The following is a 23,412-nucleotide window of genomic DNA, read 5'->3' as shown; positions in this document are numbered from 1 at the left end:
ATTTTTTGATTGATAGTAGAAGAAACAGGGGAAAAACCCCTCATAAATTAGCTTCCTCTGGCTCTAAGGATGGGAAGGATACATCTTGGGAAGGATCATTCTGGGGAGCCCACTTAGTCCTACTCATTGGCTGGGCAGTGGATCTGGTCACTGGTGTAAAACTGTAAGTGCAGATGTTAAAGGAGTCCCCCACGAGGTGGTGAATATCATGAGGACCACAGAGAGAGACAGAATCAATGTCACACGAGCCCTGTGTTTTCCCCACATTCTGGATAATTTAAAACATTACAAAACAAAACAGAGGATTGGGACTTCTGGTTCTGGGCAAGATGGAGTAGACACATTTCTCTTGATCCCTTCCACTAAATACAGCTAAAAGCACTGGACATTATATTGTGAAACAAAAATAAAGGCTCCGAAATGTGAAGAGAAGATGAAATTGGAAACAAATATCCTAATACTTAAGGAATGACACAGCAGTGAATTCCTTGGGTTTTCTTTCTGCCTCTTATATCCCAGCCTGGATGGTAGTACATTACAGCTCAGCATCTCTTGGGAGCAGCTGGGGGGAAAAACACCATGGGCACAGACAAACTAACAAAACAAAACAAAACAAGATAGCCTTCCTCTCTTTGGACCAGGAAAAGGGCAACCTAGCAAGGTGGAAACTTTTAAACAATAATCATTCTATTCCAGCAAAACACCAGGAAAAGCCCCACAGCGCTCCTACCCCAGCAACCCAGCAACGAGAGGACAATCTCACCTTCCCCCCCTCCCCCTGTCCACTATGGTGGTGTCAGAGGAGGCTGAGTGGAAAGCCAGGACTTTAAGTACAATCTAGTCATAATGAGCCATCCCCTGTCCCCCTCAATGTCAGTGGAGGCCACCTGAGGAGCTTGGGCTCCCCCCCAGTGGTAGCCGCACTCCTGCCCCTCCCCTTGGTGTCATCGCTGGCCTGAGTGGCGGGTCAAGACTTCCACCCCAATTCAATGGAAAGCAGTTGGCATCCCCCTTCCCTGACTCCAGTTTCATAAGAGGCCTGTTAAAACAGAAGATTCATATGAGAACCCGAGTCTCATAACCTATTACTCAAGACAGGATCTGTAATAGAATAGAGGGTTTCACTAATATACATGGATTCCATTTATTAATACACAGAGGATAAGGAAAAATAAAGCTAAAAATCTGAGTAAAGAATCTTTTTTTAAAAACTGAGAACCATTAATTCCTAGAATAAATTCAATTAAAACAAAATGGATGAAGCACTTAAATGTAAAACTATAAAATTTTTTAGAAAAAAAAAATAGAAAGTCTTTGGGACATAGAGTAACACCAAAAACACAACTCATAAAAGGAAAAATTGATCAAATGGACCTCGTCAAAATTAAAAACTTTTCCTTTATGAAAGACTATATGAAGAGGATGAAAAGACAAGCTACTGATTGGGAGATAATATCCAACAAAGAAACTATACCTAGACTATATAAAGAACTCTTGCAGTCAACTGTAGAAAAACGTACTATCCAATTCAAAAATGGGCAAATGACAGGAACAGACATTTCGCTGAAGAGGATATACAGATGGCAAATAAGAAAATGAAACAATGTTCAACATCATTAGCCATCAAGCAAATGCAAATTAAAACCACAATCAGGTATCACTACACATCTCAGAATGTCTAAAATTAAAAACTAAAAAATAGTAACAACACCAAATGCTGATAAGAATGCAGAGAAACTGGATCACTCATACATTGCTTGGGGGAGTTTAAAATAGTCTAATCACTCTGGAAAACAATTTTGTAGTTTCTTTAAAAACTGAACGTGCTCTTGCCATATAACCCAGCAAATGCCATTCTTGGGTGTTTATTCCAGAGAAATGAAGGCTTGTGTTCACACAAAAACCTGTACAGGAGTGTTTATAGCAGATTTACTCATAATAGACCAAAATTGGAAACAAATGTCCTGTAAGACGTGGATAATTAAATACACTAATAATTAAATACACTGCATCTATTCCATGCAATACCACTCAGCTGTTACAAGAAGCAAACTATTGGTACATGCAACCACGTGAATGTGTCCAGAGACTCATGCTATGTGCAACAAGCTGACCCCCAAAGGTCCCACACTGTGTGATTCCATTTACATAGCATTCTTTATTAAAAAATTTTTATTGGAGTATAGTTGATTTATAATGTTAGTTTCTGCTGTACAGTAAAGTGAATCAGTTATATATATATGTATATCTCCACTCTTTTTTAGATTCTTTTCCCATATGGGTCATTACAGAGTATTGAGTAGAGTTCCCTGTGCTATACAGTAGGTCCTTATTAGTTATCTATTTTATATGCAGCAATGTGTATGTGTCAATCCCAATCTCCCAATGTATCCCTCCCCACCACCCCGCTTCCCCCCGGGTAACCATAAGTTTGTTTTCTACATCTGTGACTCTATTTCTGTTTTGTGCCATTTGTACCATTTTTTTAGATTCCACATATAATCAATATATGATATTTGTGTTTCTCTGTCTGACTTACTTCACTCAGTATGACAATTTCTGTGTCCATCCATGTTACTGCAAATGGCATTATTTTGTTATTTTTTATGGCTGAGTAATATTCCATTGTATATATGTACCACATGTTTATCCACTCCTCTGTCAATGGACATTTACATAACATCCTTGAAATGACAAAATTATAGAAAGGGAGAACAGCTTAGTGGTTGCCAGGGCTTAAGGAGGGTTTAGCAGTAGAAGGAAGTGGATATAGCATTAAAAGGGCAACATGAGGGATCCTCGTGATGATGGACATGTTCTGTGTATTGACTGCATCAATATTAATACCCCAATTGTGCTATTGTACTATATGTAGTTCTGCAAGATGGTATCATTGGGGGAAACATGTAAAGGGTACATGGGATCTCTCTGTATTATTTCTTTCAACTGCACATGAATCTACAGTTATATCAAACTCAAAAAACAAAGAGAAGACAAAGCTTCCCAATAGCAATGGTTAAATGAAGATCTCAGATCCTAGCCATGCCACAGACTTAGGGAGTAGCCAATTCATACTGGAGCAGGAGACAAAGGGCTCCAATATCAATTGAAAAGGGGAAAACAACATTTAATAGTATGATTGGAAAGAGAGAGCATTCCAGGGAGAATTGGGGGGAAATCACAGAGGCTTGAGAAAGTATCTTGTGTTCAGGGAACTTTCAGTATTTCAGAAGCCAGTGATAACCAGGGTTGAGTGTGGAGAGGTGAGCAGAGCAGGTCACTAGGGCAGGGTTGCCATGCGTGGGAGACCAGATGTTGTCCCAGGCTGTCGCCCCCACTGCTCACCTTCATCAGTATTCACACCTATCCTTTCAATCTTTTTGATTCATCACCATCCCATATTCAAATGGCCAAAACCAACTGCAGCAACACTTGAAACAAGTGTCATCTTTGATGACATTTTCTGTCCCCTTTGCTTCAGTGGCTGGATCTACCATCTGGAGTCTAGGATTTTTGCTCCAATCCCTCCCCTATCAAAATGTACTTTAATGAAAGCTTCTAAAATTAATCATCTATTACTTGAGTGCTATAAATAAATGTGCTGTTATCGTTTTAAGCCTTTTTTAAGAAAAAAATTGTGAAGTGAAAAGCTTTGCTCTCTGTTTAGAAAGCTTTCTATTGCCGAGAATAAGCTGACAGTGATCCAGGCAAGGAAAATTTTCTGAAATTATATAATATTATCATCACTTAAACCCAGGTAAGCCAGGCAGAAAGCCCCTTAGGGTTTAAAAATAATTGCCCTTAAAAATAAAATCACACTTTTAAACTTAGCAAACTTGAATAAAACACATAATCACATAATGAAGGGAAATTATAATTTTATGATGGAAACATTTAAATATGTTCAAAGTAATGGCAATAAGATTATGCTGTCCTTAAAATACAAATTAAAATCAAATCAATTGAATTTTGTGGTTTACTTTTTCCAGCACTTTTCCTCTTTGTAATCCCCTAAGATTACACTATGAAAAAACAAAGTTCAACTTAAATAAGTGACACCGTGCAGCAAACTATAAAATCAAATATGTCCCAAGCTAGCAATGCAATACTTCTTGTGAAGGACCAGCAAGCATCTGAGAAACAGGCATTGCAATGCTGCACAGTTTTCTTATCTTTCTTCTCAACTCCAGCAGAAATTTTGACTTATTCATGGCTGGATTCCCAGTGCCTAGCACGGTGCTTGGCATGAAGAATACTCAACAAATGTTTGCCAAAGAGATGAACCTTCCAAGGAAGCTGGAAACTGCCTGTCAGTTACAGTAGCCCTAGCGGAGGGGACATCCGAGAGAGACCTTGACGGAGGCTGCCTTGGAGGAGGGTTAAGAGCTGGCAGGCAAGGACTTCCCTGGTGGTCCAGTGGTTAGGACTTCGCCTTCCAGCACAGGGGGTGTGGGTTCAATCCCTGGTAGGGGAGCTAGGACCCACATGCTTCGCAACCAAAGGACCAAGACATAAAGCAGAAGCAATATTGTAACAAATTCAATAAAGACTTTAAAAATGGTCCACATCAAAAAAAAAAAAAAAAAAAAAGAGAGAGAGAGCTGGCAGCCAGCTGGGCTGTTGGGCAATTTGGTTATGGGGATGCCAAGCTGACTTGGATATCAACCTGAGCAACTTTCTTTAAAGATCTTATTTTATGGGGGTGGGGAGGGAGCAGTTTTAGGTTCATAGCAAAATTGAGAGGAAGATACAGAGATTTTCCATATACCCCCGTCCTCACACGTGCGTAATCTCCCATACCATCAACGTCCCCATCAGAGCGGTACATGTGTTATAACTGATGAACCTACATTGACACATCACAGTGACCCAAAGTCCATAGTTTATGTTAGCGTTCATTCTTGGTGTTGTCCATTCTATGGTCAAGTGTATAATGACATGCGCCATCACGAATACTATCACACAGAGTGTCTTCACAGTCCTGGGCTACTTTCCAGGGTGTTATCTTGAACCCGTCCTCACCCGTGACACTTGCCTGAAAATCTTACTTCACTCCATAGCATGTTAGACCTCTAGAGCCAGAAGGAAATGTATAAAAATATTTAATTGCAACTGTTTCACAGATGAGAAAACATGGTTATTTTAATCATCGATCATTCTCTTCACTATCTGAATGGATCCAAAGCAGTGTAATAACTTCATAGCTCTTTCACACATATTCAATAATTTCATTCTCTCCACTATCTTGTAAGATGGGCTGGGCAGGTCTCACTCTCCCTGTTTAACAGATGAGAAAACAGGGGTTTAGAATTTAAGTGGTTTGCCTGAGGTCCAGGAGGTAGTGGGGCCAGGCTGGAAGCCAGGTCATCTGCTTCTCACCCAAAATGGACAGAAATGATCACGCCGTGTAAATAACACAGCAGTGAACTTAGGAGGCTCTGTGGTCAGTATGTTTCTAACCAGGCAAGTCTCTGGCTACCAGCCTTAGTCTTTGGAAGAAAGTTCCCCTTAGGTGGGCTGTCATCAGTCCCAAGTCCTTGCTAGCTGAGGCCAGACCCTCCTTTGAGACATCCTTTCTTTCTTTCCAATTGGAAGAGAAAAAAAATTAAGACTCTATGTGTGAAAGGACATGAATTTACAGCTGTCCCTCTGGTGTCCCAGCAGTCCGAGAAGGGGATCTCTGTTTCCTAAGTATACAAATAATGTTTGTAATACGTAAGGCTAAAATAATAATACTAATACATTTCTGGAGCATTTACTACATAGCATTTACCCTATGCCAAGTGATTTATAGATTTTAAAAATGTCATTGCCAGTAATGTTGGGAAGTAGCTGGTATTATCTCCATTTTTTAAAAAATTTTATTTATTTATTTTTGGCTGTGTTGGGTCTTCGTTTCTGTGCGAGGGCTTTCTGTAGTTGTGGCAAGAGGGGGCCACTCTTCATCGCGGTGCGCGGGCCTCTCACTATCGCGGCCTCTCTTGTTGCGGAGCACAGGCTCCAGACGCGCAGGCTCAGTAATTGTGGCTCACGGGCCCAGTTGCTCCGCGGCACGCGGGATCCTCCCAGACCAGGGCTCGAACCCATGTCCCCCGCATTGGCAGGCGGATTCTCAACCACTGCGCCACCAGGGAAGCCCTATCTCCATTTTAACGACGCAGAAACTGAGGCTTAGAAGTTACTTGTCCAAGCACAGTTCTCTCCCTGTTATGTAAGGAAATAACAATCAACATATTAATAGGCTTTTTATAACATTCATGCCATCGTAACATGAAGAAAATGATATAAACACAGCACTATGGAAGGAGCTCTTTGAGTGGCAATCCTATTGATTTGGTTCTTGCCCCATGACCTTGAACTAGAACGCGCACAAAGGAAAGCACACACCCACAAAAACCAGACAAGCGTTAAGGGCAGTGTTTTGTACTGGAAAGGGTGGTGTTGGTTTTGGCACCACGCTTGCTGGGTGTCCTTGAGCTCCAACCTCTCTGTTCATTCCGCTCCGTATATCCCTCTGCTTGGCGATGTGTCCCACAGTCAATATAAACTCCCCTTAAACACGCTTTAATCGTTATCTTCCCCTGCACTTTACCCGTGTTAACCATACCCCGTGACCTTGGAACTAGGCCTCACCACCCATGTGCAATAGCACCAGTCACCGGATCACGTCAGTGTCAACGCGTCCCTCTGCCTCCTGACCGTCTTGAGCCCTGGTTCAGGTCCTCAGCATTCCCATCTCCTCAGCTGGTCCCTCCACCTCCTGCCTAATTCCTTTCCAATCAGTTCCCCCCACTCACTCTCCCTGTCAAATTCTTATTCATCCTTCAAACAAAATGCTTTGAAGGCTATCCTGGCAGACCTTTCCCTCGACAGAGTCAATTCCTCCCCTCCCTGCACTGCTTCCATATCTTCTTCCCACTTCTCCTGTTTCATCAAATGCAGTTGATCCTGTTTGTTTGCATTGCTGTCTCCCTCCCTAGACCATCAGGTCTTGTATCCCAAGTGCCTAACAGTTAGTTTTTCCTCCTTGAGGATGTGTTCAGTGGAAGTGAGCAGATCTCTTCTGACTTTCCATTTTCTAATCATAAAATGAGAATCAAAACACCTACCTCACAGAGATGTGAGATGAAGGGGTGAATGAGAAAGAAAAGTCAGGGGACCAACGCTGGGCCTCGTGCATCATGTCCAGGAGGTGTTGACCCTCCTCCTTCCCGTTAGATCCCATTCCCGGTCCTGTTGATGACCGTGGAAAAGGAGGCCATCTCTCCGCTGAGAAAGAAAGGTCGCTTGAACAATTATAGCTCCCCAGAGGGAAAGAACATGTGCTTTGGCATCAGGAAGACCTGGTTCCAACTTTGGCCCCAACACCATGTAACCCTGAGCAAGCCCTTCATCCTCCTTAAGCTTCATTTTCCCTGTATTAAAATGGACAAAAGGAAGCCATGTACGTGTGTGGAACACGGTGGGGACTTGGTACATACTTTCTATATAAATAGATAATCACCTGAGTCATAGACCCATGTGATTCGACCCTGGAGGGGTCACACAGTCAGAAAAGCTTAGCTCACTTGCCCCCTGCAAACACCCACAGCAAGGAATTAAAAAGAGACATCCTTCTCCCTCACGCCTCCGGAAGAACATCAAAGGAGACCCAGGTCACATCCACAGCCCTAACAGCACTCCTCGCGTCCTCTTTTCCTTCCTTCCCTTTACAGCTCTGTCCAGAGCTCCTGATGTAAGACCCGCAGAACTGGTCCCCGCTCTTCCTCAGCCTGGGCGACAGGTCCTCCATGTTCCGGCTCCCTCTCTCCGTGCTGTGCATGGAGTTATTTTCTCGCCAGCCCTCCCCCTCCTCCTCCTCCCTCTCTAGTCCTGTCCCAGCCACTGCCCACGCGCCACATACCACGATTCCTGGAGCCAGGCTGAGTGCTGCGCATGCCCCGCGTGCGGCCGGGATAGGGCGGGTGTTGATCTGCAATGATGTGATTCCCCTTGGCGGCCTGGAGTCAGGAGGTCCGTGAACCCCCTTCCATAAGTGAGCTGAGCTCTGCCTCAGATGGATAGTTTCAAATGGGACTCGCTGCTGATCTGTGTTCTCTGTCCACAGGGTGACAGCGGGGGGCCTCTCGTCTGTACCACAGAATCTGGCAAGAAGTGGTACCAGGTGGGCATCATCAGCTGGGGAAAGAGTTGTGGACAGAAGAACATCCCAGGAATATACACCTTGTTAGAAAATTACCACTCCTGGATCGAGAAGGTGACTGAGTTAGAGGGACGGCCCTTTAGTGCTGAGAAAATGATAGCCTCTCCCGAACAAAAATCAAAGAGCTCTCAGGCTTCAGAATTCCCAGAGCCAGGCAGCCCCAGATTCTGGCTCCTGCTCTGCCTTCTGCCCTACATGGTGTTTTAAGCTATTTTTCTACAAATAATAAAATAGATGCTATTCGTTAACCAAGGAGAGTGTGTGAGAATGAGCCACCAGCACAGGCACTGACTACAGATTAGAGGTAAGGGCGAGGAACTGAGGCTGCTAGCAGAGAGTAGAATCAGAAGCCAGGCAGGCTGGAGCCATGGCTCAGGGGCTGGGCTTTGGGTCCCTGCAATAGTCAGGACTCTTTCCATTGCAGGTGAGTTACCAAGCTCAAACCATCTAAAGCCAAAAAGGGTTGTTTACAGAGGTACATAACAGAAAAACAAAACAAAACAAGAAACAGGAGTGGTATGTTGATTGCCTTCAGGCATGGCTGAATCCAGGAGCTCAGTAGATGTTAACAGGGATCATTTCTCAAAACCAGCTTCCAAGCAGTGGCTATAATGGCCACTAGTACCTTTAGTTTGTATCCTACCAGCCTAGCAGCTCCAATAGAGAGAGCCCTGTTCTTGATAATTCCAGCAAAAGCCTGTGGTCTTGCTCTCTTGACACACAGGCCCACAGCCCATTGCTGCTCCAATCACTGTGGCCACCAGTGGCACATTTCTAGGCTAGGCCCGAGTCACACGCCCATGCCAGGAACCAGCAAAGGGCCAGCCGTCCAGAACCATGTGCCCTGATTGTGGGTGCAGGTGATGCACCCACACAAAAATCAGGATGCTGGGAACAGATAAAAGGGTCTGGCTACTGGAGATGCCATTTGATGGTGGACATTCTGATTGACTGACCTCATGGACAGCCAAATCCCAGGCTCTCAGGAGCTCCCGAAAAAACGAAGAAATGATGTCCAGAGACTGTTGCTTTAAGACCATCGGAAGAGCAGGGTTAGAGTGGGAAAAGGGAGAACTAGGAAGTGTTTTCTCTCACAGTCTCTTTCTGAAGAAGGATCACCACTGCTGTAGGTCATGGAAGAGCCCAAGCTTTGCGTTTCTCCAGTTGCCATTGCATCTCGAGTGGGAGCCCAGGGAATCCAATAAGGGCCAAAACCAGAGGGATGAGGCACATGGCAGCCCCGAGTCGTTCAGTGCTTGAGTCGTCGTGAGAGCTCACAGTGTTGCCTGCCATGGGGGATGCAGCTCCCCTCCTCAAGGAGCTTCCTGGCAAATGGTGATACAGCTACGCCCAACCCTTCCACTTGAGTGCTAGAGGGTGTGGGGAATCCTGCAGAGTGCAGGGGGCCATCACCAGCAGCTGGCAGGACCCGGAAGCCTCCTCAGACGGGCTGAACCATGGAGGACGATCAGCTGAAGGGAAAAGCGAGGTCTTTGCAAGCACGCAAAGAGGGCAAATGAAGGGCAAGCGGGAGATGAGCAACGTCAGCTTGACTCAAGAATAACCTGCAGTGAGAACTGGTAACAAGCTGAGAGCAGGGAGAAAAGGGAGCAGATCCTTCTCCAAATGAGGGGACTCCCAAGACAGAGAATGAAAGTTAAGATGATTAAAAAGGAGGGTGGGGCTGAGGAAAAATTAAGGTTGCTCAAGAGAGAGGTGAAAATAAGTTGTCTCAGGATAAACGTAAGCATGGGCACTTTGTTAGTGCTAACGTGGGGAGCTAACATAAAATACCATTTGAAGGATACCTGGGGGAGTGCAATGGTTACTTTTATGTGTTAACTTGGAGGGTGGTTTTGGATGAGATTAACATTTAAATTGGTGAGCTTTGAACAAGCAGATTGTCCTCCATAATGTGGGTGGGCCTCATGCAATTAGTTGAAGTCCTGAATAGAACAAAAAGACCAGCCTCCTTAAGCAAGAGGGCATGTCTCCAGCAGACTGCCTGTGGATTTCATCTGCACTTTTGCCTCTCCTGGGTCTCCACCTGCACCTCAGCTCTCCTGGGTGTTGAGCCTGCCAGCCCACACTGCAGATTTGAACTTGCCAATCTCCCTAATCACGTGATCGAATTCCTCCTCATAACAAATACACCCACACAGACACACACACGCACCGCCTTACACCTTTCTCTGGAGAACTCTGACTAATACAGATTTTAGGACCAAGAGTGGTTCTAGAGAAACAAAATCTTAAAGGTGAATTTTCTGAATTGGTGCTGTGATTTCTAGAATCAGCTCTCTAGTCAGATTAGATTGAAAGACACTAATGACTCTATTTCTAGTAGGAAAAAGCACTGACAGTCCATGAAGTGACGGGGCAAGAGAGACAAGCAAAGTATCACCACTGGACACTCCTGATCCAACACTTGTAAGAAGCTAGGATCTGGGTGACCATGTATATGATACTTTCAAACATTTTTTTCAAACTGATGAGTATGATGAGATTGGCTGGTTCTAACGTTACTGGACAAAGTGGGGAAAGAAAAGGATGAGCTCAGGGATTCGAATTCCTAGCTCAAGGGCCCCATAAATGACCTGAAAGCTTCTATGTCTGCCCTGAAGGAGACCCTTACCCCCCTGTAGCCACAGGGCTGGGATTGCTGAAAATCAGACCCGCCATCTCCCCCTGTGACTGGCTGAATTACAATGCGAGTTGAACTCCCAGCCTCCCAGGGTGTCTCCTGCTAAACCCAGGCCACGGACTGGGAAGGAATGGGATCCTGCAAGTTGGAATTGGGGGTGTGTGGGAAGAAGACCCTGATGGAGCTGGGGAACTTGAACCCTAAATTCTGATGCCTCTCCACCCCCGTCCCAGGGTATTAACCCTGCGTTACCTGAGGAAAGGGTAATGACCGCCCCTGAGGCAGCTGACAAGCAAGACACTGCTGGTTCTCCTCAGGGTCAACCCCACCACCCCTCTTGGCTTCTAGACCTATGAGCAGACTCAAGTCCCAGCAGCCCCTACAGGTGAGGTACAAAGTGTGACCTGTGAGGAGGTGCACTACCCTCTGAGTGTTCTAATTCCTGCAGATAGAAACCCGGGCCGCACGTGTGGGGATGGGTATTAAGGCTGTGGGATAAATCGTGGAAGGAACGTAAAGTTGGATCAGGCGGCATTTATTGCCACGGGCTCACTAAGCAGGGATTCTGCATCTAACTTTGCGTCTTGGGGAGGAAGAAAGGGCTCTAACAGTTTGCTTCGTTGCTTGGCTGAAATATGGCCAAAAGGAGACCCACCGTGAGTGAATTAGAATTGCCAGACCTGCTTTGGTTTAATGTAGAGAAAGGGATTCCATGACTTAGGGAGACTGGAATGTTAGAGTGAGTTTGTCATATGAAACCTACTCACTCACCCACCCTGGGAAGGTCCAGAAGACATGCCTTTCACCACGACTGTGAGAGATAAACTTGAGAGGGAAGCCCTGGCATCCCTGGCTCTTCTCTGCGGGCCAGACTTCACAGAGGGAACTGCAGTCACGGAATTGGGAAACGTAACCACAATGAGAGTGATTTGATCCGTGGTGGCAGGGACCAGTGGCGGCACTCAAGCCCCAAAGGCAAGGAAGGCGTGGTCCCTGTGATGGACAGCAGGGTCAATGCCGCATTCAGAATGGCCTGAATCCTGCAGACCGATGGCTGGCTAGTTCGTCATGGGGTTCCTAGAAGTGAAATAGACAGGAAGCCTACTAATTCTTACTTGTTCTGTGTAAGCAGAAAATAGGTCAAGTGAAAAGAGTCTAACTTGAATCATAAAAACAAGAGTCATGGCTCGTTAATTGTCAGACTTGAGCCACTTTATAGACTCAGAACCCCTTGAATGAAGGACCCTAGTACTCTATGGAATATTTATACTGTTAATCATTCTCCCAGCCTTCCCCGAAAGGACCCACAGGCTTTTGCCAACTGTGCATTGGGAAGAGGAAATAATCAGACCTTTTCGGGACGACTGGACGCTGACTCTGAAGTCACTGGTTCCCTTCTCTGTGGAGTAAGAGAGATTATGATGGGAAAGGCCAAGTGGAAGCAACTAGAACTGCCCCTACCTAGGAAAAGAGTCAACCACAAAAGCAGCCCTGCATTCCTGGAGGGATTGCAGAGATTAGTGCAATCATCAAGTACTTAAAAAACCCAGGGGTGGTGATTCCCACCACATCCCCAATTCAGCTCTCCCATCTGGCCTCGGCAGAAGACAGACGGGTCTTTGAGAATGACAGAGGATTATTGTAAGCTTGCCAAGGTGGCGACTCCGATTCCAGCTGCTGTATCAGATGTGACTTCATTGCTTGAGTAAAGTGACACATCTCTTCCAGTATCTGCTATGCAGCTCTTGATCTTGAAAGAATGCCTTTTTCTGCATTCCTGTCCGTGAGATCCACCAGAAGCAGTTTGTTCTCTGCTGACAAGGCCAGCATTACACCTTTACTGTCCCACCTCAGGTGGATATCAACCCTCCGGGCCTATGTCATAGTTTAGTTCACAGGGATCTTGATCACAAGACCCCATTCACTTGCACACGATAGTGCACTGGTGCATTACACTGGTGACGTAATGCTGACTGGACCTGGTGAGCAAGAAGTAGCACCTGCTCTAGACTTATTGGTAAGACATTTACATGCCTGGGGGTGGGAAATAAACCCAACAAATTTCAGGGGTCTTCCACCTCGGTGAAATTTCTAGGGGTCCAGTGGGGTGGGGCATGTTGAGTTTTTCCTTCTAACCCTGGCAGCAACTTCATTTTGGCCGCGAGGGAGGAAAGGGAGAGAGTGACAGCAGATCAGAAGCCAGGGAAGGAGGCGAGGGGCGGGGCAGCGAGGCGGCGGCGGAGATGGAGTGGATGGGGGGGGAGGGGTAGGTGGGGAAGTGTCCGTGTTTCCTGCCGTCTCTGCCATCCATCATCCTCTCCCGGAGCGGAAATCAATATTCCTCTCTCTTGTTCTCTCCCCAAATGTTCTGAATTTAGAAAAGAAAGAGCAAACCCTGACAAATGCTTATTGTTTTCCAAATATAAATGCCGCACCGCTTCCGCCCCCGCGCAGATGTCACCCCTCTTCCCGGCTGCCCGGGTGTCGGTGTCGCCGGCCTGGGCGCTCTGCCACGACCGCTGTGGGCGCAGATGGAGCCCATGAAGTGGACTGCTGGCCGCCACTCGAGGTCACCTGGTTGCCTAAGAAGCAGATTCTCGGCAATTTCTCGCAGGAAGAGCATTTGCAGCTCAAAGCTCTGCTGGCATTCTTCCCCCGACCCCTCCCCGCCCCGCACACAGCTCGCTTGTTTGGGAAGTAACTGTGAAACCTTTTACTCCCCCTGTTGAGAAGCACCTTCTGGCCCATCCCTTTGGCCTGTAGAGGTAGCAGGGCAGAGAGGACCACCCCCACTGCTCAGACGCAGAAGCCTAGGCTCAGAGGAGGGAAGGCGTTCACTCGGACTGAACAGTGCCAGGAACTGGGGTGCGGGCAGGGGGGTGATGCCGAAAGCTCAGCTTCTCTGTGCACCGGTGCTGAATCAAATCTCGGAGACAGAGTTTTGGGTGAAGTAGAAAAGAAGAGCTTTATTACTTTGCCAGGCAAAAGGGGACACAGTGGGCTCCTGCATCGAAAAACTATGTGTCCCCACCCAGAAGGGTGTGATGAGTTTTGTAACAGTACTTCAAGGGCGGGGTGCTGACAAGATGAGGGGGTGTGCAGGGTCTCAGCTGGTCAGTCTCCTAATCCTGATGAGTTTCTCTGGCCCCTTTAATCTTGCCCCAGGTGGTTCCTTGGCTGCTCCTTCCCTGATTAGCAACTGTTCGAATCTGCCCTTTGGAACTCAGGGAAGGTCATGGAGGCTGAATGAAGCCTATTTCCTGTAATCAAAGAAATGGGGGACACAGAAAGGCTTTGTGCCCAGGAGCCCCACGGGGCCCTGCTCAGTGTCAATCCCCCTCAGTCCTCAGAGTAACCCTATGAAATAGGTACTACCACTGGGCCTTGTTTACAGACTGAGGAAACCAAGGCCCAAGGTCACAGGGCTCTGAGGAGGTGGGGCTGTAATCGCACCCAACCAGTCCGGTCTAGATGGAGGTGGACTGAGCCCTTGGGCCACCCTGCCTCTGGACACCATCCAAGGCAAGGACACTGACCCGCAGGTCTGATACCTGGGTTCAGGTATCACTCACTCTTTGAGGAATTTGGTCAAACTGGTTCAAACTTTGTGTCCTCCTTGGTCAAAGGAATCTCTAGAGAAAGTTCCAGAGTAAAAACCCAGGATTTCTCGTTTGGACGCATGTAGCGAGAGCACCTCAGGTCTTTATCCTGGATCCTGGAGGAGCAACGGAACAGGGGACGGGGCTCCTCCTTCCCCTCTAGACTGAGGCTCTTCCACGGGGAACATGGAAGCCATCAGTCAATAAGCCACTCAGTCAACACACACTTATTAAGCACCTACAGTGCCCCCAGGTCCGGGCATATCACTGTGATCAGGTGGGCATGGTGAATGTCCCTCTGGAGCTTGCACTGTGGTAGGGAAGCCAGCATTGGACAGGAAATGACAGAGTGACAAATCTCACTGAAGGGAAGCTGAGTGCTCGATATTGCTAACATGCTACAATTCCTGTAGCACTCCAGAAGTCTCTGTGCTTTAAGCTGCTTGCAGTCTGCAGTCATCTCCTAGAGCAAGGTCAACAATGGAGATGGTTAGCTTGGATTCCTGGGCTGAGCAGGGTAATGGGGACGTGAGCAAACCTGTGGACAATGAGAGGACTGAATAATCTACATAAGAAAGGACATGTGGTCACGTGGAGGAGAGAAGATGAAGATGGGGCGCAGGTGTCTAACCTGGAGACCAGGGCTTCCTGCCGCCTTTAGAGATACCTGGTCCCCTACACTTATCCCACGGACAATACAGGATGACAGGCTTTTTACAATAACATTCAACCAACATTTGATGAGAACAGAGGAAGTGCCGGCACTTGCTAAACAAAGAACAAGATAGACAAGGTCTCTGAGCTACTCACCATCAAAGCTTTGTGTAACGCAAAAAATAAAACAGGGCTGCCTTGAGGCCAGCCTCAGCTGCTGTTGCATTCGGAATAAATACAGATCCCAGTCCAGAAACTCTGAGGTGCATCAGAGGTCTTTACTGGAAGTTTTCTTGAAGAGATAACACTGGATTCACATCAAAACTTGCCACAAGGCGTCTAATAGCAGCTCTCTTTCCCAAAATGCACATTTCACAGCAGCTGCTCAAATTCATCCCTCCTCCCTTTCGAATTCCCAGCCTGCCTGGTCTTCATCCCCACTCCTGCCTGTCCCGTGGGCAAAAGACCTTCCCCACCCTCTTCTCCTCCTCCCGAGTATCTCAGCCCCTCTCTTACACATTTCACTGGAGATTCTTTCATTTCCTTCAAGTCCACTTTTGCACACGTGTCCCTGGCCAACGTCACAAAAGCCAAATACAGCAATCCAGGCTCCCGGTCTGAGTTCCAGGTCTCCTCCTCGTCCACTCTCTGGTTGGGGTATTCACTCTCTTGTTCTTCAGTCCCCAGTCTCTTCTTTCTCCATCCTCTCTCGATCCATAGCTGGGGGACTCACTCAGTGTCCTGCCTTCAACCAGGAGTACGTCCCACCTCTAGCAACCTGATTTGCATTTCTCTCAGCAGAATCAGCCAGCTCTTCCTTGATGCTTCCAGCAAGCCCAGTCCCTTGGCTGTAGTTTCTCCAGATAGTAGGTAGGGAGAGTGGAAATCTCACTTATCCATTTTCTGCTAAACCTTTTCATTTATCTTTACTCCCAACTCCTAAAACTCAACTGACTACACACACTGTCTTACTCACAAAAAGTACTCCACCTTCACTGGACCTGTTTCTGTTATGGGACCAGCATCATTCCCTTTTGGCCAGACCTGAAACCTTAGAGCTGATGTTCTGCACCTGTGCCCAGGGCAAAGACTCAGACTCATGGATGACCTAATAGAGGGCTGTAAAACTCCTTGAAATTGTATACACTCACAAAACTAAAGACCACAGATTGGGACTGAGAGGAAATATTTGCAACACATATGTCACACAGAGGACTTCTATCCAGAATATATAAAGAATCCGTGCAACTCAACTCAATTTAAAAATGGGCAAAAGATTTAACAGGCACTTTACAAAAGATTTATGAGTGATCAATAGGCACTTGAAAAGATGCTCAACTTTATTAGTCATCAGAGAAATGCAAATTAAAACCACAAGGAGATACCACTATGTATTCACTAGAACAGCTAAAATTTCAGACTGGTAGTACCAAGTGTTGACAAGGATATAGAGAAACTGGATTTCTCATACAAGGCTGATGGAATTGTAAAATGGTACAAGCCATTAAGAAGACAGTTTGGTAATTTCTTAAAAAGTTTCACATATACCTACCTTATGACCCAGCCATTCAATTTCTACATATTTATCCAAGAGAAATGAAAGCCCACGTTCACACAGAGACTTTGCTTCGGAATGTTTATAGCAGCCTTATTTGTAATAGCAAAAGCTGGAAACAACCCACATGTTTATCATCAACTACTGAAAGGATAAAAATGGTGTGGTATATCTATGCAGTGGAGTACTGTTCAGCAATAAAAGGAGCAAACTACTGATGCATGCAACCACAGGGATAAATCTCAAAATCATTATGCTGAGTAAAACAAAGACCAAAAAATGTGCACACTGTATGATTCTACTTGTATAAAATTCTAGAAAATGCGAAGTCATCTATATAGTGACAGAAAGCAGATCGGTGGTTGCCTGGGGGTCGGAAGTAAGGGAGAAAGTGGATTTTGAGGGGGCCCACGAAACCTTTTGGGAAAGATGGAAATATTCAGTATTTTAATTGCAATGACAGCTTCCCAGGTGAAGGCATATGTCATAACTCTCCACAGTTGACGCTTCAGATGTGTACAGCTTGTGTTAAATTAAACCTTAGTAGAGCTGTAAGAAAATGTGAATGCTGGATGCCAGTGACTCTCTGTGTCTAGATTAAGAAATTGCCTTCCACGTGCTGTGAAAGCTTGGTTAGAACTCTGACCTTGATTTCACTGTGTAAGATGGGCATCTCAGTGGTCCCCAGAGCCAGTGTTGGAGTCCCATAATGAGAGAACTGGAAGCGCCCTTAAAATGATGAAAAACCTGACACCCAAAGAGGGAAGTGACTTGCCCAAGGTCACCCTACAACTTCGTGGCAAAGTCAGGCTTTGAGCTCAGGCACTCCGATTCGGTCACTGGTCTACAAGCCCTGGGAGGACACTATGGGGCCAGGAGGTCAGCTGTGGTCACCAGCTAAGGGGTCACACAGCCAGAGCCCAGCACGTGCCAGGCACAGAGAGCCCCGCAGCGAATGAAACGCCCTGTATGGGCGTGAACTCTGTGCCCTGCAGCCTGGCGGCGGTGAGCAGGAAGGGCCGTGGCCTTGGACCTGAGCATTCAGACCGTCTGTGGGGAAGGACAGAGCTTGTGGGTTCTTGTTTTAAATTTTTAACTTCTTGCAAACCAATACTTTCATAAAACAATACAATTAAATTACTAGAAAAATGAACCAAAAAATGAACATATAAAATACAAGCTCAAACTTTTATTATTAGATTCAACCCACATAAAATCACTCGTTAAATTGCTCTGAAGGTTTCTAAGCATTTACTCTCCATTTCTGTACTTATCTCTTCATGGACCAGGAACCAGCAGTGGTCCGTGTTCCACCCTTCGAGAAGTATTTCCCTAAAAGATCCAAACTTTAATTACCAAGAAGTCAGGGGCCCCTGGCTTTCTAAAGTCTAGGAGGATCACATTAAAACACGGGTTAGATTGAAATGTGACACACGAGTCATCATTTGAATTGAGACTGTACAGACTTATATATTATTCATTGTCTTGAGCAATAAAAACTCACAAAATGCCTAAGTGCCCTCAGGCCCCGGAATAGCTTAATTGGGCAGTATTGCTCTGTGATGTCAAGCACCTGTTTAATTCTGAGTTCTGCAGTTTTACATCAGAACAGGCCAAGGAAGAGGCATTTTCCATCTTCGGTCCCTGGCTCCTGTCTCTGCTTGAGTGCGTGAAGGGGCCACCCCTCCCCATGGAGTATCCTTCCAAGGTGCTGAGCCCAGATCACCCAGGGGTTCAGATGCTGTGTGAGCAGCTGCTGGCACAGACGAGGAGAGGAAAGGAAGCCTCGTCTGGGGTTGGGAGAGCGAAGCCAGATCCCTGTCACCCACACCAAGGGGGCAGGCCAGGCTTGGGCTCCCCTGTCCTGAGTTGGCCTTGACAGCCGTGGAGGGTCAGGTCCAGAATCACCCTGGCCGAGGCTCAGGGGTTAGGCCCCAGGAACAGAAGCACCTACGCCCCAGGTTCCTGGCCTGTGAAATGGGGGTTTGTCACATGGACTGCCTAGGCCAACGCCAGGCCGTAATGATGCAGATGAAGTGATGCAAAGCCAGGCCCGGGTAACACTCAGGAGAACCCAATGCCCGTACCGGCTGAAGCTGAGTGACAAGACCTCAGGTTGGGGTGGGCCCTTAGTGAGTTCTCACTCCTCTCCCCACCCCTCTCTGGCCTGGACTGAGTCCCCTTGAAGTTCTCTGTATCAACCCCCAAGCTGTTCGGCTTGAATGCCACAATTGACAGGGAACTCACCACCCAAGGTCAGCCCTTCTCAGCTCCGCACAGCTTTGACCCGGAGAACACAGTCCCAGGCTGAGCTGCATTGGCCTCCCCGTGGCTCTCACCCCAGCACTGGCTGCAGCTCCTGGGGGCCAGCCCGACTGCCGTGTGCACCCTTGAAGACCAGGCTCCTGGCCTCAGTGAGCCTTGGCTTCTGCAAGCCGCACACCCCAGCTCCCTGTCACACGTCCTGTTTATACTTCTACAATCAGCACCATCCTGTCACTCAGAACACACCCCCAGGTGAGGTGCCTCCCCAGGTAAGACCCACCCCGCCCTGCGGTTACGGGGTCTCTTTGTAGAGCCTAAGGTGGGCCTTACTCCTGACCTTTTAGAACTGCAGAATGTGTACAACCTGTCTCAGTGCCCCCAGCTGCCTTGCGTTTCTCTTCTTGACACCACAAAGACCCCTCCCTGAGTCCCGGGGCCTCTTGGTCCTTCTCTTCCTCCTACGGACCCCCATTCAGCAGGAGCCCTCCTCATTTGGGGGCCACACTCAAGACTAAAGCTTAAGCTCCCACCTTCCCAGGTCTTCCCTTTCATCCTGAGCGATTCAGCCCCAAAGCCCTGATGGGACGTGGAGTGCTGCTGTGTCCTCAGTTCAGGGACAGGAGGGTCGCAGGGTCTCAGGGCTGCGTGGGGACAGCGGGGAGGGCGTCCATGGGACAGGCGGCCGGGCAAGGGGCGTGGGAGCCCACACGGTGGGTAGGGAGGGTGGTCAGAGCCTGGGTGGGGCAACAGCGTGTCCGTGTGGCAGGGCAGACGACTCGGGAAGTCAGGGTCCAAGCCAGCTGGCCCTGGCGAGGGGGCCTGGCGTCGAGGAACAGTCTGCAAAATGGCTGGACCAGAATCTTCAAAAGTATCAAGGCTGTCACTTGTCTTTTTCCCTTTTCTCTGGTTAAAATTCTGAATTTTAATGAAACACACTTGTTATTTTTTAATTATGAGTTTACTTATGAGTTCTCTATGATCACTATTGCTTTCTGCCATCTTATTCACACCTAATTATAAGTCCAATACCCGGGGGGAAAAAAAGTACCAAGGCCGTGATAATCAAAGAAAAACAAAGGCATTGCCCCAGACTGAAGAAGACCAAAGAGAAGTGACAACTCAGGGCAGCGTGTCATTCTGAATGGATCCTTTTGTTATGAAAGGAGTCATTGGGCCAATTGGTCAGACCTCAGCGGATCTGAGGACTATGTTGATGGTGGTGTATCAGTGTTAGCCCCCTAGTTATAAAAGAGAGTGTCCTTGTTTGTAGAAACACACACTGATAGAAAATCAGGTCAGCAACTTACTCTCAAATGACCAGGAAGGAAAAGGATTTATTATATAACTCTAATTCCTAATTTTCTGTAAGTTTATAATTGCCTGAAATTTGTTTTTTTAAGAAAAGAGGATTTTGGAGCTGGCACTGAATTAGAGATTACCTGATCCTCAGCTCTATTTATGAGACAAGAACGAAGTTGCAGAAAGGTTAAAGTGACTTGACCAAAGTTACACAGCTAGTAGGTATTGGTTCTGGGACCCAAACCCTCCTTTCAAGTCTTATGGTTGGATCTAGTCTAAGTCCCTCATTTTACAGGTTAAGAAATTGTGGTCCAGGGTCACAAAGAGATTCACCCCAAAATGAGCTGAACAAATTTCAGGTGCCAAGTTAATTGGGACGAATTTGGAGAGTTTCTTAAGTGTCTGAAATTGAACTCTGGGTGCTTTCCTCTTCTGTCTACTTGCACAGAAAGTTCTCCTAGGTGTTGGCCTGAAGCCATTCCGCTCAGAAAGGAAGTCCTCTGCCACTTGCTCGGGGTTTTAAATTTGTTGCCGGGCAAAGCAGTCATAGTGTACATGAGCAACTTTCCCTGCAGGGGCCTCTACGGTTTCTGGGGTTTTCCTCTTAGTCACTGACAGCCTGGGACCTTGCCCTTCCATGTGCCAGCCGTCAGCGAACCAGCTGGCAATTCTGAAGAAGCAGAAAAGCATCCAGAGGCCCTCTCAGGAGGGCACAAGCCCATGGAGAAAGAAGGTGACATGTGTCTGCTAGGGGACAAGGACAGGAGGCAGAGTGTTATGAGCTGAATTGTGTCCCCCAAAATTCATATGTCGAAGTTCTAACCCCCAGTACATCGGAATGTGACTGTATTTAGAATTAGGGCCTTTAAAGAGGTGATTAAGGTAAAAATGGGGTCACTAGGGTGAGCCCTGATCCAATATAACTGGTGTCCGTATAAGAAGAGGGGATAAGGACACAGACACACAGAGGGACAACCATGTGAGGACACAGGGAGAAGACAGCCATCGACAAGTCAGGGAGAGAGGCCTCAGGAGAAACCAACCCTGCTGACACCTTGATCTCAGATGTCCAGCCTCCAGAACTGTGAGAAGATAAATTTTTGTTGCTGAAGCCACGCAGTCTGTGGGACTTTGTTACAGCAGCCTAACAGATTAATACAGCAGGGGTGAGGAACGCCGGAAAACAGACTTTCCTACAGACCACAGGCTCTTTGCACAGATCCCTTCTGCCCACACTGTAATGTCACCTTCCCTCAACAACCCCATCAGGTGACACTCTCCCCATTTGGACCCTAATTGACAAAAGCAGGGAACAGAATGCTCAGTCTGGAGCCAGAAGTCCCAGCACATCCATTCAGGAGCTGTGTGATCTTGGGCAAGTCATTTAACCTTACTGAGCCCCAGTTTCCTTATATAAAAATAGGATTCATAATTTCTGTTTTTAATCTTTCATAGAATTGCCAAGATCAAGTGTAGAAACTGATAGAAACTATAAACAGATTATAAATGTGAGGATTGCTATTAATGACAGTAATACTATACTGTTCATAATTTAAAAAGTGTATCTACTGAGCTTCTGTTTCCGTTAGAAAATGCAAACATAATCTCCAGAATTTGCAATCCAGGAGGGAATATGAGAGTTACACACATAAAGCTGTGTAAAAGTTGGCCCAGAATGAAATACAGTCCACAAAACAGAAATCAATGTTCAGGGAAAGGAAATCATCATGGTCTGGTGTGAATCACTGCTGTTTATTCCTTCATCAAACATTTCTTGGGAGCCTTTGTGTGCCAGGCTGTTCTACCAGGGGGGTAGAACTGTGAACAAGACAGCAAGCCCTCAGAAAGCCTAGGTTCTAGTGCGGGGACAGACACAATAAACAACAGATGTTTCTGAGTATGACAGGTGGAGACAGTGCAGTGAAAGGAAGGAAGGACGGGGGTGAGGGTGGAAAGGCTGCGTCGGTAGAAGGACCGCTGCTTTATTGGGGGTGTCTGGGAGGACCTTGCTGACAGCTCACACCTGGAGGGACTGAGGGCCAGAACCATGCTGCTGCATGGGCAAAGAGCATAGTAGATGCTATCAGGTGCTTTTACAAGTAGAGCTTCAGAGTTTGCAGAATGAATAGGACTCGGGTTTCTGGGGGAAGGCTTTGGAGGTGCAGGAGCCCAGCCAACAGGCTTAGTGCGATTGGCCCGGATGGGACTGCGATTCCCAGATACAGCCACCAGGTGGCAGAGTGACTTCAGACAAAAAGTCTACCGAAGAGTCCGGGGAGAAACTTCTTTCTTCCCCCCAATGAGGAGTGCTGGCACAGGTTCGGGATCCCCGGAAGACCAGGGGAGCAGCAGATACAGCTTTGAAGGTTGAGAAGGAAGAAGAGGCTCCTTGCCCGACAGCTGGGTGGAGCTTTCCCGAGCCACTGGATTCCCCGTTCTCCCAACGGCGGCCATCCCCGGATTGGCCCCCACAGGTGGGGCTCTGGGCTCAGCGCAGCCGTAACTGACAGATAGTCCTGAGGGAGCCTGGCCCCATGGGGCCCCGCTCAGGACTGGGAGCTGGCGAGTGCCTCCCCTCGCTCTGTGGCTGGCTCACTTCGGGGCCTTCTCTTCCCTCTGCCCTAGCGAGCCGGGAATCTCACCCCACCGCTCACCCCGCGCTGGTCCGCAAAGCCTGGGGCGCCTCCTGAGATGAATGCAGGGTGCCTGGGAAGCAGAAGCCCTGGTCTGGCGCGGAGCGGAGCGCCGCCGCCCGAGCCTGCTCACTCCGCCAGCGTGAGGCTTGCATCCGCAGAAAAAACACGTTTTTCCCCGCCGTGCCCCCCACACAGCCCTCCTGGTCATACCTCCATTCATAACTTTTATGGATGATCTACACATGCCAGGCAGGGTGCTGGGGACCCAGGGGTCTGTGAGACAGACCATTCACAGAGCGGGCTGCAAACTATACCCCGAGGGCTGAATCCAGGCTGCTGCCTGCTTTTGTAAAGTTTTACCGGCGCACAGCCTCGCCCATTTGTGTACATAGTGTCCGCGGCTGCTTTGTGCTATAAAGCAGGGTTGAGTGGCTGCTGCAGAGACCATATGGTCCACGACCCTGAGGCATGTGCTAGCTGGCCCTTTATAGAAAACACTTGCTGACCACCCATCTGGAGGGAGAGACAAGGACCGCATCACTATAAAGGGAGCTGTG

The 23,412-nt window shown here is 47.5% G+C and overlaps 1 protein-coding gene across 5 annotated transcripts in view; it reads left to right on the top strand.

The window, feature by feature from the left end:
- PRSS55 (serine protease 55) overlaps positions 1 to 23,412 on the top strand; it is a 71,115-nt gene that overhangs the window by 44,591 nt on the left and 3,112 nt on the right. For 3 of the 5 annotated variants that reach the window (XM_057548029.1, XM_057548028.1, XM_057548031.1), the window contains one exon: positions 8,108 to 8,257. In XM_057548029.1, coding sequence (XP_057404012.1) covers positions 8,108 to 8,257 — 150 coding nt within the window. The other 2 variants (XM_007192706.3, XM_007192708.3) reach the window with 2 other exon arrangements.

The sequence above is a fragment of the Balaenoptera acutorostrata genome, chromosome 6, assembly GCF_949987535.1.
Source record: "Balaenoptera acutorostrata chromosome 6, mBalAcu1.1, whole genome shotgun sequence".
NCBI classification, from domain to species: domain Eukaryota; kingdom Metazoa; phylum Chordata; class Mammalia; order Artiodactyla; family Balaenopteridae; genus Balaenoptera; species Balaenoptera acutorostrata.
Note: the sequence above shows the minus strand (reverse complement) of the source record. Positions and strands in the feature narration are given on the sequence as shown.